Source organism: Rhizophagus irregularis, chromosome 13 (assembly GCF_026210795.1).
Source record: "Rhizophagus irregularis chromosome 13, complete sequence".
NCBI classification, from domain to species: domain Eukaryota; kingdom Fungi; phylum Glomeromycota; class Glomeromycetes; order Glomerales; family Glomeraceae; genus Rhizophagus; species Rhizophagus irregularis.
The window spans coordinates 846664-864761 of NC_089441.1; the positions used below are offsets into that span (position 1 = coordinate 846664).

An 18098-nucleotide genomic window follows, 5' to 3' on the forward strand; every position below is an offset into this window, starting at 1 on the left:
AAAGAATCGTTTTACATATTATTATCTCTTGCCTTTTATTTGTATCAATTCCGATAATTTATCGTGAGAATAAAACTCCACTTCACGGTTTTCTTGTAACTATTGCTTTTAATTATGGAGTAAAAATGTTCTTATTCTTAAAATCATATAAAAATCAAAAGAATTCAAAAAAAGAATTTAAATCGTTCCTTTGGTCATTATTTAATTGGCGTTTTGATTCTTACATAATTCCTCCAAATTCGGAAAATTCAAATGAAAAAGAGAAATCCTTAATTATTAAATCACCCACAACTTCACAAATTAACAAAAAATTATTCAAGTGTCTCATGATCATCATCGCGGTTAATGTTGGAATTTACATTTTCTACTTACGTAATTTCAACAAAATGGCCATCATTATCATGTTCGTTTATTAGAATTTTTCACAAAAGGAATTACTCCTATTACAATACCTTTAATTTTACACATGTTACATTTTTTTGCAATTACTTATTTATGGCTTTCAATAAATTATGATATCTTAGTCTTCATTTTTGTAATCATCTTTCGTTTAATTTTTCATTCCACTTTAGAAAAAAATAAATACAAACCCATTTTAATTCAATTTGGTCTTCTCTCCCCTGCAGAGTATGTTTCTATAAAAGAATGGTTGATATCTTTTATATTTAATACAAAATCTTTATTTGATAAACCATGGATGGCATCAAGTCCTCGTGATTTATGGTCTACTCGTTGGCAATTATTCCTTAATGAATTTCTTAAGGAATATGGTTTTTTACCTGTTAAGAATTTATTAACTTCAATTAAATTGCAAATATGATGGGAGTATTAGGTGCTTTTGCTATTAGTTCTTTAATACATGAATATCTTGTTATTGCAAATTTTAATATTTGGACAGGTGAACAATCATTTTTCTTTATGATTCATGGTATGATATTCATATTATGGGAAGTTATATTTGATTATGAAAAGAAGAGATAAAAGATTTTTAAAATAGATTTTATTCTTAGTTATAAATTTATTAGTTTTTCCTGCATTTATTGAACCTTCATTAAGAAATCATGATAAACTTCCTACAATTCCAACTTTTACAGCAGATTATGTTAAACGTTTTGTTGTTAACAATTTATAAACTATAAAGTTAGTATATTACGTGTATAGTGTGTATAGCCTATAGAATGTATAGTATCATTTTATATGTTGTATACAATTAATTATTTAACGAGCGTTTATTAACAAAAAAAAAATAAAAAAAATAAAAAAATGCGCTTTATTTATAAAAAAAATTATCCCGAATAAAATTTAACACCTTAACCGGCCGATCCTTTTTTTTTCTTAATACATATTTTATAATTAAAACTTTTTTTATTAATAAATATCAAATATTCAATAAAAAATATAAAAATTTAATTTTTTGCCAAAAAAAAAAGTCGTCACCGATCACCACTGGTGATCGTCACCACTTAATTCCGGCCAAAAATTACAATTTGGCCAGAGTTTGAAATGCCGGTTTATAATTTTGGCCAGAGATAAAAAATACTGATTACAAAAATTTTAACTCAAATATTAATTTGATGTTAACCATGACAAAATTTTGAAAATTTAAAAAAAACAATATTTTGCATTTTTCTCAAAAATTATCTGAAAAACAGCCTTTTTTGATCTTAGACAAATCTCTTCTTTTCGTAAATTTACATATAGAGTAATTATTTAATATGTGTGGTCAATTATTTAATTTAATATTAATCTTATAAAATTTAAAAATCGGACTGATGACGACATTTTGACATTTTTTTTAAAAAAATACGTATATTATTATATAAAATTATATTGGAAATTTTATTCTTATAATACTTCTTTCTATAAGGGACCGGTAGTGCCAGCTCTAGCACTATAAGCCTAGTTCCAATTTCGCAGAATCTTACATTTACAATTTGTTAGGTGGGTATTGAAACAGATCATTAATTGTAGATGATACACATAGTAGATAATAGTTATTGCGTCAGTCACACAAGATCATGCTATTATTATAGTAAGAGTATATAAAAAGTATAATTAAACTGCAAATATATTTGATATTTAGCCAATAAAAGAAAATTATCAATTATTTAGCCATTAACAAAAATATCAGTCCGTCAAAATCAACATGATCCTATTACTCGCCATATTTGATGAGCTGATGGTGTGTATAAATTAAATAAATTTCATAAAATTTGATTAATTTGATTAGTTTTTTTCAACAGTATAATTGCAAAAAATTAACAATATTATTATAGATTCTGACCTACTCCTATCCTGCATTTCCTAATAAGAAAGTAGGAAATTACATAATTTTCACATTTCCTTTTATTATAATTGCTTGCGTAATATCCGTAATTCATTTTTTAATAAATACTTGAGAATTCAATTAATCAATTGATCGGATCAAATTAATGTTTTATCTGAATTAAATCATTTGAAATCATTTTTCTTTCAAAATTAATCATTATACTATACTGATGTTTGATTAATTTTTTAACAAGCCACCAATCCATCAATTAATCATATCCTTCATATTCGCAAGTATTATCATTAAAGGTTACCTTTCCGCTTAAAATCACGTTCTAAACAAGCTATATTGTTGACACTGGTGTGGCGGTAAATAGATTGATTAGATTCTTTTTTATTAGGCGTTTTTTTATAATAAACTTATTAATAGTTAAATTTTATATTTTTAGTTGTAGAAATGGGAAAAAAAAAATCAAGCAAAGGAAGAAAAATTTCAATACATTATTATAAAGTTTATTAATATTATGTGGATATTTTATGTAATTTATTTTATACTTTTTAGATTCTGGACGCTATTTAACTAAGATTTATTATAAGAACTTACGCTTAGGAAAAATATAATTAAATTTTAAATTATTTGAATCCTTTATCAACTTGGTTTATTTCTGCTTTTATACACTCATGATAATTTTTAAAAATTTTACATATAAAATAATTAATACCGATTTTTTAAACTATTATTTTGAATTTAATATTAAAAAGGTTTCTACAATCAGAACCAGAACTAATCAAGATACAATTTTAGAAAATAATACACGAATATATCAAAAACTTAAGTGGATTAAGTGGATTATTAAGGACAAAAAAATTATTATTACGAGAGTTGTTACACAAACAGCAAATACTTTTACTGGAGTTACGATATTATAGGAGCCTGTATCACGCGACAATTTAAAATTAATTGATCACTGCATCTATAGAATTCTTTTATTCTTTCATGGAATTCTAGTTCAGAGTTCATTCAAAATCTTTCCATAATGAACTTCTATTATTATAATTTTTTAAGGATTTTGAACTCCCTACTTTAAATATATATACTGGAAGGTTTTCTTGAATGCTACAAATAAATTATTTTGAAATAACAGAACAATTAATATTGTTCATGATGTCAGACAATATGTCCCTGAGTCGGCCAGCACGAACTGCTATATTTAGTAAAGGAGGGATAAAATGTAAAGAATGTAAGAAAAGAAAAATTATACTAGACGAAAATCATGAAACTTGTCAATTATGTTATGAAATGTTCAAACCTAATTTAAGTGGGAAAAAAGTCATTGATGACTTTATCAGAAATACACAAATTAATTTTGTTACAGGTTCAAAACGTTGGACATTGGAGTTTGTTCCCTAGCTAAGGAACTGAACGAGGTATAGTCCATGCAATATTCTAATTTTCAACTTGATGATAAAAATTAATATTTTTTTTATTTAGCTTAAAGCATATTATCAGATTTTTTTAAATAATTTTTTTATGACTGATGGTATTAGTGAATATTTTGGAATTACTCAAGATCCTATTACTAAAGATATGATGATTATAATGCCATATTATTGTTCAGGTGATTTGGTACATTATCTAAGTAATGACTTTTTTAATATTAGTTGGGAAACAAAATTGCATGGGTTATTTTTTATATTAACTGGACTTGAAAAAATACATCGGGCAAATATTATCCACAAAGATTTACATAGTGGAAATATCTTTTTTGACAAATATCATTATGCGTACATAGGTGATCTGGGAATAAGTAGATCTGCAACTGAATCAAATAATGATAATGAGAAATATGGTATTATTCCTTATATGGCACCAGAGATTTTTCAAGGACAAAAATATACTGAAGCTTCAGATATATATAGTTTTGGAATGATTATGTGGGAAACTATGACAGGTAGAAGACCTTTTTGGGATGAAATTCATGATATAGAACTTATAATCAAAATATGTGATGGTTTACGACCACCAATTGTTACAAATGCACCCAAAGGATATATTGAATTGATGAAGGGATGCTGGCATTCTGATCCAGAAAAAAGACCAACAGCTAGAGATATATCTTGGAAAATTGATAAAATGCATAATAATGAAACTAATATAAATCAAACTAAAATTATTAAATCATCAGATATTGGACCTGCAACATTAACTAATCCAGTTGCCATTTATAAGAGTAGACCTTTAAGTCGCATGATTCAATCTGCAATGTCTTTAAGGAGTTCAAGGGGTCGATCTATCGGTAACGAATTTATTAATTACAACGCATTTTTGTTGCAAGAAAAATTTTAAAAATTATTTATTTTTTTAAACAAATTTTAGACACATTTTATTATTATCAAAAAAATACTGGTAATTATTCAGTTTTTGTTTAATGGTTTTTTATATTCTTATTTATTATTAATATTATTTTAAAGATAAAAGAAAGTTAGAAGATGATTCAGTTGAAGATAGTAATGACAATGGTACGGTAATTAATTTAATAAATTATTATTTTTCATTATACTTTCTATTATTTAATTCACATTTATAATTATTTAGAACAAAGTATTAAAAGAAGAAAATTTCTTGAAAATGAAAATAGTGGTAAATAAAATTACACTTTAACAATCGACATATTTCTTCATAATTTTAATTGATCCATATGATTTGTAGATTACTTTACAAAAGAAATTGAATTAGATATTAATATGAGCTCTAATCAACCTCGTGATAAAGGTAAGCAAAAAAAATATACGTTTATAAATATAAGTCAACATTATAAATTTTTTTATCTAATTTTTGTTTTCAATATAAGGATACGTAACCAAAGAAATTGATCTTGATATCACGTTATTTAAATTATAATGTTGAAACCCAATTTTTTTTTTACTTAATACGCAGCACTATAGCTGGATTCTTTAATATACAAATATATTAATGTTCAGTTACATTAAACCATAGATGAATTATTAATTTTAAGTAATTTATTATAATTACAATGATGTCTTAGCCTAATTTTTTATTACTAATTCATTTTCATGCATAATAGTAAAATGAAAGTTAATAAATTGGCAAATCGGTATTGACCATTTAATATAATATATACAATTTAATTATATTTTTTTTTATACTACGAATTAAATTAGTTATATACGGTTTATTAGAATATATTAAATAAATAAATAATTTAGTTTTAAAAAATTAAATTTCAAAAATCAGAAATTCTAACTAAAAATTATATTTTATATCGTCTAACTAAAAAAAAAAAAATTGTTAAAAAGTTTATTGATTAAAAAACAGTATTTTATTATCTTCATAAAAACCGTTTTATTTATAGTAATTAATTAACACGTAAAAAAATTGTCGTCTTTGTAAAAAAAAGTTTAATTTTCTTTTCTTTTAGAACAAATGATATGGCAGTTATATTGTATAATGATAATATATTTTTCATCCAATGGTGGAAAAGTTTTTTACATAGCATGAAATTTTCCGTTAAGGGTTTTTAATACTTTGAATTGACTTGTATGATAATAGGTCGTTAAGGTAAAAGTCCGTTTTTAAAATTACGCCCTGGTGTATATGAATCCATCGGTGACATTATCGTCACCTTCATATTTTCCAAAATAGGTTTCTTCTGTTTGTTGTATTGTCAGCCTTATGCAGTGATTATTCACAACTGTTATCGAACGTTCATTTCAGTATGCAATTAGATCATTTAATTGATGGGCTCATTTTTTAAATTTTTGTTATATTGTAATTTAAAGATTTTTTTTTAGGTATATGGATAAACTGTACTGTATGATTTGGATGCAAAAATTCAGTGCGAAGCCTAATAACTGCTATACTGTATTGTAGAAATTTTTGCATCCCAGTCGTACAGTGAAATAATAAGAATCACGTGATTCGTAACTCGAATTTAGTTCATATAACAATTCTTTATTAATCATCATTTTGATTAAAAAAAATTTTTTTTTTATTGGTATTACTGATTTATACAAAATTATTTTACAATCTTTTGGCACGGGTACTTCTTTAATATATTTACAAAACAAGAAAAAGAATAAATAAAACCATTGTGATTGAACCGATGTTGAAGAAGATTGTTGTAAAGACGATAATTATGAAGAAGATAATCGTAATAAAGAGAATGAGTTGGCTTTAAGGCTTAAAGAGCTTGAATATTGGGAAAAAGATTTAGCATTAAAAGAACGAGAAATTGCATTAAGGGAACGTGAAGCTAAAATTCGTGAAATGGAATTATATAATTGTGAAATAGAGCGTCAATTAAAATTGGCTAATTAACCAATAGTATTGATAAAATAACTCAGATCGGTTATTTCGAATGTTTATTGAATACTTCTACCTGCAGACTAAGGTAGAATTCTGCAATGCCAGGTACAGTGTCACTTGCCCGGCATTGCGGGATCCAATAATTAGTTCAATTTGCCGATCTATTGTGAACCTGGGAGGAACTATCATTCAGTCCAAAAATTTCAGGACGAAAAAAAAGGCGGAAAAGTTCAAAAGTGCTTATAGGAAGTTAGTTTTTTACGCATTTCAACATCACCAACTGTTCAATCAGTCCTTTACGAACATTTAGATAGGAGTTTTTGCAGAAGTTTGTTAGTAGTTTTCAAATTTTTTCGACCAAAAATAAATTTCTCGCTGTCAACATTTACGGTAGTGACCCAAAAAGAGCCAAGTAGGGCGAGGTGTTGCTCCAATAAAAAGTCTGTCAGAAGATGATAACAGAGGCTTGGAAAAATACAAAGAAAACGGATTTTTGGATAGTGGAGTCTAGTTCAGACGGCCTGGTTATAGTGGTTTCTTGGGAATTTTCATCGCAAATTTTTTTCGTACGGCGCAGCAAAAATTTAGCACGCGGACGGATCAGCATTCGGCAACAAATTTATCCAGATCGGGACCAGCCAAAGCCGCAGTAATCAGGTGAGAGACTGGTCTATTGGATTTTTTTTTTTGGAAAATGGAAAATTGACTGGACGTGAACATCGCTGGACCAACCGATTCTTTTGGGATGACTCGCATAGACTGAGACTTGTGCTCGCCACTTATGCTTAGTGTTCATGAAGTTCCGGCTAATCTATTTTCTCGAGGATTTTGACTAATTTTTTGTTTTTGTAGGAAATTGGATGAACGAGTTAGTGAAAGAAAAGGAAATGATTTTCTTTGAGGGACTGACCGCCAAGCTAAAGGTAGAAGAATTGGATTTTGAGTTATGTGTTTGGTTAGGGCTGAGTGCCGAAAGGAACCTTATTCTCAAGTCTCATGCTTTGCATGAAAAATGTTCGAGAATCAAATGGGTAAAAGGTTTCTTTGATGGGTTTCGTTATTTTTTTTTGATTTGGCACAGAGATTGGACGTAGGAAAAGGTCGGGCTTAGCGCTAGGATTGTTGATAGCTTTCTCTAGATTAGTTAGTGTTTCCTGTAGATGTTAGTCTTCGTGTAATTATTCTGTTAATAGTGATAGTATTTAGTGGATAGAATAGGTATATGGTTTGTTAGGTTTGTTTTTATTTAAATTTTTGTTTGGTTATTTGTATTAGGATAAATTGAACTCTGTTATAGAGACGTTTCGTGTTGCACGAACGTTTCTAGGTATTCGATATTGGATTCTATCCTAAATAAAGAAATGCGTTGCAGTTATAAAAAAAAATCGTAATTAGATAAATTTTCTGATCATATCTGTATTTGAAAATATTTTATTGTTCCACGTATTCGGAATAAGCGCTTCTTTTATTTGAGATCATTAAGATCCTGCACCACAGATTTGTTGAAAGCGCGAAATGTATACCTCTAATACAATACATAATTGTGAAAATAAGAGACTAGCATTAATAGAAATAATTATATTATCGATCCATTGTTCCTCGTATTCCGAATGGGCGCTTCTTTTATTTGAGATCATCAAGATCCTGCACCACAGATTTGTTGGAAGCACGAAACTTAGAAGCACCAATGCCTGAGTTTTTTATGTATACCTCTAATACAAATGCATAATTGTAAGAATAAGAGAACTAGCATGTGGAAAAATTTTTTATAAATACGGGCGTTAATTCTTCAAAACAAAAAAAATAAAAATAAAAATAAAAAAATCAAATTGGATCAAAATAATAAACCAAATTCCTAATCCTAATCTGACCCTAATCTAACCCTAACTCCAACTTTAAGCCCAATCCAATTAAGCCACCTGATGAAAATAAACCGCTCTATTCATCTTTTTTGGTTTCTGGTTTCTTGAGTCTCTTGGTCTTATTCATCTCTGACACCTTTGCCGCCTGCAATGCAAATATAGCATCTGACTGTGACTGTAAACCTGAAAACATTAAAGGCTGTGATGCCAAAGGCATAACTGTTGGAGGTAAGTGTTATCTGTGGTCGAGAAATTATTTGCGGCCTTTTAAAACATAGGTTTCAAGTTAATATTAATGGAAAATTTTGTCATCTTGGCACTTATAGTAGAGAGTGCGTATGTTTACCAAGATCTGGTGATTGTACTTGCAGTTAGTGATTGTATCCGAGTATCCAGATAAAAAAATCCATCACCGTTAAGCCGGGATTTCATATCTAGATATCTGTTTTAAATAAATCGGATAATATCCGGATAGCATCTGAATAAATCCGTTAATTTTGCGGATAGCTAAAGGATTTTTTAATGAGATTCTTAGCAGATATCTGAAAATAATCCGTCAATATCATGTATCAATTGTATAATTTTAAAGTCAAGTAATTTAATTAGTATTATTGTTTAGTAAGACTGTAAGAGTTAAATAAAATAAAAAAAGTAATCAGTCACGGGCTTAAACACGAGTTTAATAAGTTTGAGTATAAGTAAGAATTAAGTCACAAATTAATGTAATCTAAAAAATTTAATTGGTAAATGGGTGAAACGGAGTGTATCCGGGTCACGTAATACTCATCCGGATACATATATATATATATACATATCGTCAATTAAAAAAAAAATCTATCCGATATCCATTTTTATCGGATATCCTTTAGCTTAACTGGATATGATGAATCCGGATATGACCAGTGATCCAAATGGCCTCAAATTACTCAAATGACTGATTACTTTCAAAATGGCCGAATGTCATGGTCATTTTGTCATCACTGCAGTATTGGCTAGTTTTCTTAATTTATGAATATTTTGAAAGACATATTTAAATAATTTAATAACAGAATAAAATTTCAATTTAAAAATATTATTTACATTATTGTGTATACGTTTTTTTCCCGTGATATTTAAATTTCAAAAAATTGTTTTTTTTTTTACTATTATTTTACTAATTTTTTTTACTTTTGTATAAATTAAGTGCAATAAATCGAGTCATGCTGACTCATGTAGTGCCTCGACCCGGATGAAAACCGTCATCCGGATTACACAAAAAAAAAATCCGGATTACATCCGGATTGACCCGGATTTTGAATCCGGATCAGATAATCCGGATAGAAACCGGAATCCGGATTGGATTTACATATAATTTTTTTTTGACTGCGAACTAAAGTTAAACAATTTTCGCATAATACTTCAAAATATTTATTGTCAAAAATTACCAAATAATAATTACTGAAATCTGATGCAAAAATATACTAAAAATAATTTAAGAAATAGATATTAATTATAATTAAATTATGATAGCAGCAATTTAATTATTTCATTTTTATTTTAACATTTCTTTATGTTTATACAACAATTTCATAGCATTTATGTTTTTGTTAATAAGCTTTATAAAATTTATTAATAAAATTATTTTTAAGTTTATAGCATTATTTAATAAATTTGTGGCTTTTAATAAATTTTATATAAGCTTTGTGTCATTTGTGGCTTTTATGAGTAGGACTTGTGGTTTTATAGATGAGATCACAACTTTTTTTAATAGGATTATATATGGCTTTTTTGATAAAAATATGGCTTTTTATTTTGATAAAAATTAAAATCATTTTGTGGCTTTTTTTGATAAAAATTAAGATTACATTATGGCTTTTTTTTGATAAAATTAAGTTTGTTTTATGACTTCTTTTAATAAATATATGGTTTTTTTAATAAAATTGTGGCTTTTTTTGATAAAATCATGATAGTTTTCTTGATAAAAATTAAGATCATATTATGGCTTTTTTTTTTGATAAAAATTAAGATCACATTATGACTTTTGTTGATAAAATAATGCTTGTTTTATGGATTCTTTTAATAAAATATATAACTTTATTAATAAAATCATGGCTTTTTGATAAAATTATAGTTCTTTTTGATAAACATTAAGATCATTTTATGGCTTTTTTTTTGATAAAATTTATACTTGTTTATGATGAGATATAGTTTTTTTAATAAAATTATGATACTAGTTTTTTTTGATAAATATCAAAGATCATTTTATGGCTTTTTTGATAAAATATATAGCTTTTTTAATAAAATTATGGCTTTTTTAATAGAATTATAGCTTTTTGATAAATATATAGGCTTTTTTTTTTGATAAATATTAAAATCATTTTATGGCTTTTTTTGATAAAATCTTAATTTTATAAATTTATAATAAAAAGCCATAACCTTACTTAAAAAAACACTATATAAATGCTGTAATTTCACCTTGATAATTTTTACATAATTTCACTTTGAAATTAAATTTAATATTTAAAAATAATTTATTAAATATGGCAGATGATAGTAGTTATATTCTACCTTCAAGTGATGATGACTTTAGTGAAGAAATTACTAATGAAATGGTCCAAATACCAGAATTACCAGTAGCTACAAGTGAAATAGAACAAATAAATGTAATTAGTATACCTGACTCAACAGTTCAAATATCAGCTAAATTACAAACAAAAGTAAGTAGTTGGGTATGGAAATATTTTATTAAAGATTATAATAATAAAGGTGAAATACGTGCATATTGTCAATTTGTAATGGAAAATGGAGATAAATGTACAAAGAATTATAAATATGATGGATCTACAGGAAACCTTAGTAGTCATATTATTAAACATGGAATTATACCACCTACAGCAGCAGAAAATTTACCTGCTGCTGAAATTAAATCAAAGCCTATACAATCTATTGATAATATTGGACAAAAAGAAAAGGAAGAATCTACATTACGATGGATTCTATTGACAACACAACCCCTTTCAACTGTAATTCACAAAGCCTATATTGAACATATGCATATCATAGATCCAGAATTTATAGTTCCTGGAGAGAGGAAAATTAGAATGATGATTGCTCAAAGTTATGGATATAATAGAAACAAATTAAAGCAATTTTTAAAATCTGCCCAATCCATTTCTTTGACCACTGATTTGTGGTCTTCTAGGTCAAAACATGGTTATTTAGGTTTAACAGCAACTTGGATTAATCAAAATTTTGAAATAACAGATATTTTACTTGAAATATCCTATTTTCCAGCACCACATACTGCAGATAAAATTGCACAAACTATTAAAATGATTATCCAAAAATGGGAAATTGAAAACCTTATAGTATCAATTACAACTGACAATGGTGCTAATGTAGTAGCTGCTATTCGTGAATTAGCACCAATTGAAAGGTTTTCCTGTGCAGCACATACTTTACAATTAGCTATTGGAAAGGGTTTAAAACTTGTGGAAGATTTAGCAATACGTGCAAGACAGTTAATTAATTTTTTTTCAACTCAAAAACAGATTGAACGATTAGTTAAAATACAAAAAGATAATGGTTATGAGGAGCAATTACATTTAATACAAGATATTCCCACTAGGTAAATAAAAATTTTAAATCTTTAATTTTGTTTACAAATTACAATATAATGCTAATATATTTAATTTTATTTCAATTATTTAAGATGGAATTCAACTTATTTAGCATGGGATCGTCTTATTTTCCTTCAATGTGCTATTCTTCAGCTTAATGTAAATTTATCTTGTTCTTTAATACGTGAAGAAAAAGCTGATAGTATCAAATTGAAAAAAATTATGTTGAGTGATAATGAATGGGAATTACTAGATGAATTATGTAATATTTTGTCACCATTTGAAAAAGCTACACGAGATTTGTCTGGAAATACTTATGTTACATTAAGTCAAGTGGTTCCTATTATTACAAGACTTACAAATTCTTTAAATCCATCTGGTAATTTATATGAAGAAGAACCTGATGATAGTTTTAATGATTTAGAAGAAGAAAATTCAACTAACCAGCAAACTAATTATGATAATATTAGAGAAACTTTAGAAAATGTAAAGAAAAATATTTACAGAAGTTTGAGATACTATTGGAAAATACCAAACGAGTTTGGTATTATGGCAGCACTTTTAGACCCAAGATATAAGAATCTTGATTTTATTTCTGATGATAGTATAAAGAGAAAATTTCATTCTACTTTAAGAACACGATATGACCAATTAAAATGGGATATAAGTCAGCAAAGTATTCCATCATCACCTACAACTGTTACTTCTGCTGAAAGTTTAATTGCTGGAAGTTCAACTCCAAGTAGATCTTTACGTGACCATAAAGCAAGACGTGAACAAAAAGCAAAAGAAGTATTTCAAAGAACAGAAATCCCTACATCATCAATGGAGGATGAAATTACAAGCTATCTTCTTATGCCAATTGCAAGGGAAAATAAAAATCCATTAGATTGGTGGAGAGTAAAACGTGAAATTTTTCCAATTCTCTCTTTAATTGCACAAAAGTACTTAGGTATTCCTGCTACCTCTGTAGCTTCTGAGCGACTTTTCTCTGATGCAGGAAATCATATTACATCAAAAAGAAATTCATTGGACCCTGGCCTATTGGGAAAAATGATATTTTTAAAGCGTAATATGCAAACAATGGATCATATTAATGTGTTTCCTCCAGATTTAGATGTGGAAAAGAGTAATTCAGAAGAATATTTATCTGAATGTGAATTTGAGGAATGGTAAATAAATAATAATTTTTATCTACAATTATTTGTTATTTGTTAATGTATAAATTTAAATAAATAAATCTGATACAAACTTCAATAAATAAATTATAATTGAAAAATCTTCTTAAACTTACTGTATTAAAAAGTTTAATATAACTAATAAATTTTAATAAAAAAAATTATCCATAATATCATTTAGATATAGAACGTTATGGATCAGCAAAATTATTATTATTAAAAAAAAAAAAAAAAAAAATTTCATCCGGATTCCGGGTCAAACCGGATATTTTTCATCCGGTTTATAATCCGGATGAAAACCGTAGAAATCCGGATATCCGAAAAAAAAAAATCCGGATCAATCCGGATTGATCCGGATACGGGTCGAGGCACTAGACTCATGATGATTATTATCTCAATTTTGCATTGTTTCATAATAATTAGTGAGTGAAACCATATCATTCTGTATCATCTTACTTGCAATAATGAGCTAGACTTGACAAAAGCTAGGTAATTTACTATAATTAGATATGCTTATTTATTTTTTTTATAATAATATGTCAGTCCAAGTCATACCACATATAAGTATCTTTTAGTATTTAAGATCCTATTATTTTTTTTTTCTTATATTTAAAAAAGTTTTTTTTTTCTATATCTTTTAATCTTACTTTAACAAAACCTTACTTTTTTATTTAACAAAATAATTATGATTGAACTATATCCTGGACATAAGGGTAAATAAATCTTAAATACTTAGATACTATTGTTGCTTCATCATTACCAACTAATAATTGAAAGGAACTTAATAATCATTGGTTAGTCACTTTTTAATGGAAGCAAAACATCAAATAATTAATGAAGAATCTTTAATTTCTATAAAGGAAAAGGTGTGTTTTTTTTTATTTAGCAAAGTGAGGGTAACTCTTAAATTGATGCTTCGAGTTAGGAGAATTACTGGATTAGCAAATTTGGTACCATCCAAATTCTTAATTCAGGTGCCTGAAATTTGTCATTGGTAAAAGTCTGCTTGTTCTGGAGGAGGAACAGGCTATGTATCTTCTTTTATCATTAAATAAAAATTTGTACACACTGCTAATAATCTTTCTTATAACAGGTAAATAAAGAGCATATGTAAAAGATTTAGAATGTTACTGGAAAGAAGTGATTATAGAATTAAATAAGGTTAGTGTCTTAGAGAATAAGTTATGAAATTTGTATAAAAATTTTATAACTTGTTAATTATCTATTAATATAAAAGGATTCTATAAAGCGAAAACATGAAGAAGTCTATATATGGTATGTTGGTTATATGTTTGTTCATACTTCATACCTTGTAGCTATTGCCAACCTTTTTGAAGATAAATTTAGGGTTTATCCAGAAAAAAATGTCTCAGGTCCTCAGGTCTGAATGGTCATGGACCCAGGGATTCTAGATTCTTAATATACAAAATCTGTATTTGCTAATCAGAATTTTTATCTGATAAATAAAAGCTATACCAAAGTATCTATTTTCTCATTAATCATAGAAAGTATTAATAGAAATTTTTGCAAATACAATAAATATAATATATTGATTTTCACAACTTTTTATAATTTAATAAATACTGGTCAAAATCAAACTTTAGTTATATGACAAATTAGCAAAAGTTTAGCAGGTTTGCAACACATTTTGGCTTAATTTCAGAAGTTATTAAAAATTGGTCAATTATCGTCTAAATTTTGACATGATTATGGTCAATTTATAAAAATTGGTAATATATCAATAATGTAAATAATTGAATAAATATTATTAACAATTTTTGTATGTACAATGTTTAACTGATTTTGTATGATTGCTGTATGAATGATATTTATTGTATAACCAATTTTTGTGTGAATGATATTAATTGTAAATTATTTATTTAATATCCTTTATTAGTAGGATTAATTGCCAAATATTCTACTGCATTTCACTGGTCTGAAATTTTATATTTTACTGGCCTAAAGTATGATATAACAGAATAATGCAGTCATGACTCTCACAATAAATAATTACTAATCCTGATTTGGTATTTGAAAACTTTATGAAATTTTCACAAATTGCATCAAGCATTAAATGTAATAGTCCAATTATAGTTATGACAGATTCTACCAAATTACAAGAAAAACTTGTATATGCAAAACATTGCTGGATCAACTTTACTATTCCGAAACAAGTCCCTATAAAAAAATTGGATACGTTTTTTGTACAATTTTTTTCCTTATAATAATGTATCATAATAGTCCATTCAAAGGATACGGAAAAATGTACAATTCCATATCACTATACAGAATTTGCACAGGATTCGTATGGAATTTACATGTTTTGATTACTGATTTTATCATGAAATTTATACGATTTGGTCACTGAATTTACTATTTATATTACAGTTTATTATAATTGTATTTACATAAATTTAATTTTATTTTATTAAATTAAATAAAAAATAAAAATAAACAAAATACAAGTACATTATTGAAATTCCCTTATCAAAACCACCATTGCAACCAAAATTATCTATAATATGTTCAAGTTCATTCAGAGTCAAACAACCTAAAAAAACAAAAAAAGGAAATATAGGAACATCTAACTTAATTGGAAACCAAAACCCCTTCATATAGTATCTGCAATCGTCCAAGTCACCAAGGGTCAGTATTCTTACAAAAAGAAAGAGAACTCCAGAATGCCTGACCTAGATAAAAGAAAAGAATTATGAAGTGTCTGGTGAAAAGAAACCAAAACAACCTACAAAAGAAAAAAAATCCAGAACTGACCTACAAAAAAAAGAAGACTCTGAAGTAATAAAACTGAAACAACTTACAAAAAGAAATCTAAAACTGATCTACAAAAAAGAACAAAGAAACTCTCAAAAAAAAATCTGCTAGCCTATGAAAAAAAGGGATAATATAAATAAAAAAGAAAGGGCAGTAGGTGGAAATAAAAGAATAAATCAACAAAAATATTTTTCTTTAAAAAGAGTGGTGACGAAGTTAGGAAAGTTAAAAAAAATTTTTTTAAAAGGAAGGACGTCAAAGTTAGAAAAATAAAATTTTTTATAAAGAGGATATAGAAAAAAGGAAATTTTTTTTAAAAAAAAGAAAGGGTGGTGAGTGGGGAATAAAAGAATAAAATCAAAAAAAAATTTTTTTAAAGGAGTGACGAAAAAAAAAATTGTTTTTAATTTTTTGAATAGGAATACTTTTATTTATTTATTTATTTTTTTTGAAAAAAATCCTATTATAGAAGGCCGATCATTTTTTCAACCTTATATAATTTTTTTTTGTTAAATTAAATTATGTTAAATAAACTTAATTACATAAATATGTTAAAAAGTTATCATAAGCTGTTGATCTTAAATATACCAGAAACATATTTGTACGATAATTCAAATGCATTTTACAATTTTTTGTATAGAAAGAATTCAGAAAATAACAGATATTCCAAAGAAATTTTTAAAGATAATAAGACAGATTTTTCTTTAGTTGTCATCTTAAAACAAGTTGGTTGTGAAAATATCATAACAAAAACAAAAATAAAAATTCTAAATTAAAAATACAATAAAAAAATTGCTAAAGTTCACCAATATTTTGTCATCACTTGTATACAGTAATAATAACGTGAGATGTAAACTAAAAAAGAAATTACAAACTTACAAAAAATAAATATTTCATTGATTTTTGTAACTTGAGAATATGATATATATGGTTTGAATAATTTCATAAAGTAATTTATTGATAAGTAATAATATGAAAGAAAATAAATTACAAAAAAAAAAACAAAACAAAAAGAATAAAAAAAAAAATGAAAAAAAGAAAATGAAAAATTATTTAAATTACAAACTAAGAATCTTTTAAAGATGTTTAATCTTACTACTCTAGTCTTAGTGTTTAAATAATTTATAACAACTTTAAATATAATAATGTAATGTTAATGTCAATTAGTTTTCATCCATATCTAAATATAATATAAGGAATATCATTTAAATAAAAAAATGGAATTTAGTAATCAAAAACTTTTTTATGATTAAACAAACTTGAACTTTTAAAATACATACTCTCGGGAAGTTCAAATTCATCCTGTTCTTCAGAATGGAAATTTGGATTATTATATATTTCTTCTTCGTCTATAAATAAAAAATTTGGAAATATAAAATTAAGTTAAATATAATTATTATGAAAGGTCAAATAATTATTTGAATATACCATCAATATTAATACGATATCTCTTCACTTGTTGTATTATTTCTTGAAAATCTAAAAATTAAAACAAAAACAGCGTTTAATATTAAACAATTAGACAAATATAACAATTATTTTACTTGCCATTCTCTAATCTTCTTTTGAATGATTTGTTACTGCTAGCTAAAATTTTTAAAATTTTTTTTAAAATAATTAATATAAATTCATAATAAAAATAAATATTAAATAAAATAACCTACTTATTTTTGAATAATTATTATTCTGAGTACTCAATTTACCAATATCATCAACTAAAAAAGCAAAATCAATTAATAAATATCTTATACCGTTTAATGATTAATATAAACTTAATAAATACTTACTATGATTAGGGATATGAAAGTCATATGATTTGTTACTGTGAAATGCTAATAAAAGAAGATAATTTATCAATTAATTATTTATAATAAAAATTATAAATTGCTTAATTTATATTTTATACCTTGTTGTTCTTCTATAATATTAAAAAGGGAATATTTTTATTAGTTATTAAACTTTTTCTTTTAATGTATTTAATATTATAATAAATACCTTCTGTTGCATTTCTTGGTTCAGGAAGATTTTCAAATTGATGAACTTTACTTGTAAATAACTTGCTACTGCTAGTATAATTTTCTGAACTATTCAT

General features: G+C 26.0%; 4 protein-coding genes across 4 annotated transcripts; 3 read left to right on the forward strand and 1 right to left on the reverse strand.

Moving 5' to 3' along the window:
• Window positions 1-816: 816 nt before the first annotated feature.
• OCT59_004811 (uncharacterized protein) lies at window positions 817-1132 on the forward strand (the record flags this gene model as incomplete). Its single annotated transcript, XM_066137956.1, has 2 exons — window positions 817-928; window positions 1026-1132. 2 exons carry the CDS (start codon window positions 817-819, stop codon window positions 1130-1132), a joined length of 219 nt encoding a protein of 72 aa, XP_065997147.1.
• A 2301-nt stretch (window positions 1133-3433) lies between these two features.
• Window positions 3434-3679, forward strand: OCT59_004812 (uncharacterized protein; the record flags this gene model as incomplete). Its single annotated transcript, XM_066137957.1, has 1 exon — window positions 3434-3679. The coding sequence occupies one exon, from the start codon at window positions 3434-3436 to the stop codon at window positions 3677-3679; it is 246 nt and encodes an 81-aa protein (XP_065997148.1).
• Window positions 3680-4402: 723 nt separating this feature from the next.
• OCT59_004813 (uncharacterized protein) lies at window positions 4403-5170 on the forward strand (the record flags this gene model as incomplete). Its single annotated transcript, XM_066137958.1, has 6 exons — window positions 4403-4565; window positions 4646-4675; window positions 4741-4788; window positions 4865-4909; window positions 4979-5041; window positions 5121-5170. The coding sequence occupies 6 exons, from the start codon at window positions 4403-4405 to the stop codon at window positions 5168-5170; spliced, it is 399 nt and encodes a 132-aa protein (XP_065997149.1).
• Window positions 5171-17169: 11999 nt separating this feature from the next.
• OCT59_004814 (uncharacterized protein) lies at window positions 17170-18098 on the reverse strand (the record flags this gene model as incomplete). The annotated part of the gene is made up of 8 exons (XM_066137959.1): window positions 17170-17186; window positions 17287-17355; window positions 17435-17485; window positions 17555-17593; window positions 17671-17721; window positions 17794-17838; window positions 17913-17924; window positions 18002-18098. The coding sequence occupies 8 exons, from the start codon at window positions 18096-18098 to the stop codon at window positions 17170-17172; spliced, it is 381 nt and encodes a 126-aa protein (XP_065997150.1).